This window comes from Oncorhynchus clarkii, unplaced genomic scaffold (assembly GCF_045791955.1).
Source record: "Oncorhynchus clarkii lewisi isolate Uvic-CL-2024 unplaced genomic scaffold, UVic_Ocla_1.0 unplaced_contig_11854_pilon_pilon, whole genome shotgun sequence".
Lineage (NCBI taxonomy): Eukaryota > Metazoa > Chordata > Actinopteri > Salmoniformes > Salmonidae > Oncorhynchus > Oncorhynchus clarkii.
In genome coordinates, this window is record NW_027261056.1 from 454,456 (window position 1) to 457,855 (window position 3,400).

The 3,400-nt window shown below is 48.3% G+C and overlaps 1 protein-coding gene across 1 annotated transcript; it reads right to left on the reverse strand.

The window, feature by feature from the left end:
* Positions 1-858: 858 nt before the first annotated feature.
* LOC139403959 (leucine-rich repeat transmembrane protein FLRT3-like) lies at positions 859-3,027 on the reverse strand. The gene has a single exon (XM_071147172.1). It carries the CDS (start codon positions 3,025-3,027, stop codon positions 1,063-1,065), a length of 1,965 nt encoding a protein of 654 aa, XP_071003273.1. The 3' UTR covers positions 859-1,062.
* Between the last annotated feature and the right edge of the window lie 373 nt (positions 3,028-3,400).

Sequence of the window (3,400 nt, forward strand, 5' to 3'; positions counted from 1 at the left end):
CAGCCTGGCCACCCTGCATGGGTTAATCCCATTCTGGGTAATGGCCCTAAAGGTCTGTGTGCTTCATCTGCCCTGTGCTGTGGCCTGACGCACACATACACGCACACACATACACGCATACATACACACACACACACACGCACACATACACGCACACACACACACATACACACACACACACATACACACACACACACACATACACACACACACACACACATACACACACGCACGCACGCACATACACGCACACACACTCACACAAACGCATGCAAACACACGCACACACACACACAAACACACACACACACACACACACACAGGAGCCGTGCCCGCCTGGGTGTCTGTTCGATCTCTCGTGTTTCTGTGTTTTTTTCCAAACAGAGGAACTAAATGAACAGCAGTAAAACAGGACATATCTAGTCATGGTTCCAGAGATAGTCAGATACATGTAGGAGACTGCTCTCTGCTTGTCTCTCCTCAGAGAACGAGTGCCCGCTGTCTCCCTGGTTCTTCTCAGTTAATCAGCTGGGTCCTAGTTTTGATCATTTTCATTTGATTTTTTTTGTTGCTTTTTTTGGGGGGTTTTACCGAACAGCCACAAAACGAGTGTAAAGACCTGTGCTTTATTCTACAAGGTACTCTAAAGTCTGATTGTTCAACACAGCAATGAAAACCCACTTTCACAGTTGACAAGTCTTTATATCTCAGTAGAACAGTTTGTTTTTTTATAGTTGGTTGTTAGGGTAACCGTAAGCCCCCCAAAAAATAAAAATAAAATAAAATACAATACAAATTACTACCAACCCTAAAATATAGAATTGCAGTTTTAGTCACCTGCGGCTCAGTGATGGCCCTACTATCTGTGAACCACATTTCTTCTCCTCTTTGTCATAAAATGTCCTTAAATATAAATTATATGAGCAAATGTACAGAAGAACATTGCTTCCCCACTCAGTCTTGTAGATCCAGTGTTTTATAACAAAGTTTTTTTAGCCACTTTAGTTTCATGTCATCAACGAACGCACTCATTTATAACAAAATGTTCCCGCGTCATCAATATCATGAATGGGAGTGGTCTGAATCAGGTATTCCGCTGTCTCTGTAGCTTCTGTTGCTAATACTGGTCTCGCTGTGCGGGCTCTTGTACAGACTCAATCCGTTCGGAGGGAAAATCGTATGTATCACAAACTCCTCTTTGGACACGGGCACGGGGTGTATGGGGATCATCTGAAAAGAGGCCTCTCGTATCTCCAAGATTGAGTTATCCTTTTTCGTCCCCGCCTCGGCGTAATCGTCCTTCCTCCGACGGCCCTTGTTGTAGGTGCAATTCCTGGAAAACAGTGAACTGTTCCTGTGCACGTACCAGCACACAAACGCCAGCATTAATATTGCCAACAGAGCCACGGCCCCTCCGATGATCGCGGCTAAAGGCAGACTGGAATTGTTGTAAGGCTCCTTTTCCTGCTCGCGGTTCAGTGTGGTGGTGGGTTTGTAAGCCTTCAGAGAACTGGTCTCTGTCTCTATGCAAACTGGTGTCTCGTCCGTCAAGTAAATGTTGCTGGTCTCCATGGGAACCATGCATATCCTGTACGAGGATTCCGGTTCTAGAGCTGTTAGGAGGTACTCCTTCTTCTCGCCCTGCACGATGGTCTCCGTGATGGAACCGAACGAAGGGTTGTGGCCCAGTTTTAACCAGCTGAGCCTCATGGCAGTCAAGGGTACAGAAACCCTCCAGGAGATGTGCACTGTCTCTGCACTGCTCGACTTCACGCTGATCCTGATGATCTTTCTTCCTGATGGTGTCGTAGTACTTCGGTAGTTCTTATTCCTGTCAGGCATTCTCACCACCGGTCTTTTGGTCACAAAGGAGGGCCATTGGGGTTGTGAGGGCAGTAAGGTGTTAGAGACAGTGCTGGTCTCGGTAAGGTCCCCCTGGCCCCTGCCCAAGTCAGATCCTCCACAGTCAAACAAGTCCATGGACAAATCCTTGATAGCCATGCCCTTGACCTTGTCTGGTCCCTGGCACATAAACCCTCGGACGTTGACTTTTGTCGGCAGCGACCTTAACCAGTCTCTCACCCACTTCATCCGGCAAGTGCACTGCCACGGGTTGTTACGGAGCAGGAGCTGCGTGAGGTTATCCAGGTCTTCGAACACTCCATGAGGCAGACTGCTCAAGTTGTTGCCTGATAGATCCAACCGATACAGCTGCCTGAGGAAAGCAAAAGCTCCGGCCGGTACCCGGTTGATGTGGTTGTCTTGGAGCTGCAGTTTCTCCAAACTGGTTCCTGGTAAGTTAGCCGGCGGCGACGTAAGGGTGTTTCTCACCAGGGAGAGCTCGGTGAGATTAATCAGGTTGATGAAGGCCATTTCGCCGATGCCGCGGTTGTTGAGCAGGTTCCCGTCCAGGACGAGTCTCTTCAGGTTGATCAGGTCCTGCAGGGATGCCTCTGATATTGACGAGATGCGGTTGTCGTCGAAGCGCAGCTCCTCGATGGTCTGCGGAAGGCCGGACGGGATGGTGCTCAGATGGTTCCTGGAGAGAAAGAGTAGTCTCAGGTGATTGCTGTCCCTGAACGCTCCTTCCTCGATGCTCACCGCCGAGACGGAGTTATCATCCAGGTGTAGCTCCTCGATCAGCGGGATCTGACCCAGCGACGCATGCGTAATCATGCGGATATTATTCTCCTGTAGATGCAGCTCTTTGACCCCGATCGGCAGGTTTTGGGGGAACTCGTCCAGATTATTGCAGTACAGATAGATCTTCTCGACGTTGCTTAGCCTCTTCAGATCGGTGGGGATGCCGGCGCTCTTGATCCTGTTGTTTTGGAGGAAGAGAATAGTAGCATCTAGCGGAATGCCGGTAGGGATAGAGGTGAGGCCTCGATCATTACAGTAGATGAAGGTCCCATCACACCGGCAGGCCGAGGGGCAGGAGGCGGAGGTCACCAGAGGGTTAGCCAGACCCAGAAGTAGTCCTACCCTAGTCAAGAACAGCAGGAAGTTCTTGCATTGGGCGGCCATCTTGTTTTGAGGTTGTGGTGTCTTCTCCCTAGGAAGGAGACAGAAAGGGTAAAGTTAATGCACAAGGCTTTTACAGGGAAGCCAAACCCCTGGTTTCTAATAAATGCTCTTTGTTGGAATTGTCCTTCATCAAGCCTGTTCTTCATTAATCTGCAATATTAGATATGACATGTAGGCCTTTTTGCTGACTTAAATTGATATAAATCGTTACTTTTACAATTCACAGAAAATAAATTTGAGCATCTTGCAAGGCTAAAACTGCATTGAGTGCTAATGGCTGTTTCCAGGGAACATATAAAGTACATTTCCCTCAGACTTTAGAGACTTCATACATTTACAATGTATTTCCCTTTCCCTCATTTCCTGTTTGGAG

What these genes read in the sequence shown, in the direction of transcription:
- LOC139403959 (XM_071147172.1), bottom strand. Translation starts at nt 3,027, where the DNA reads ATGGCCGCCCAATGCAAGAACTTCCTGCTGTTCTTGACTAGGGTAGGA.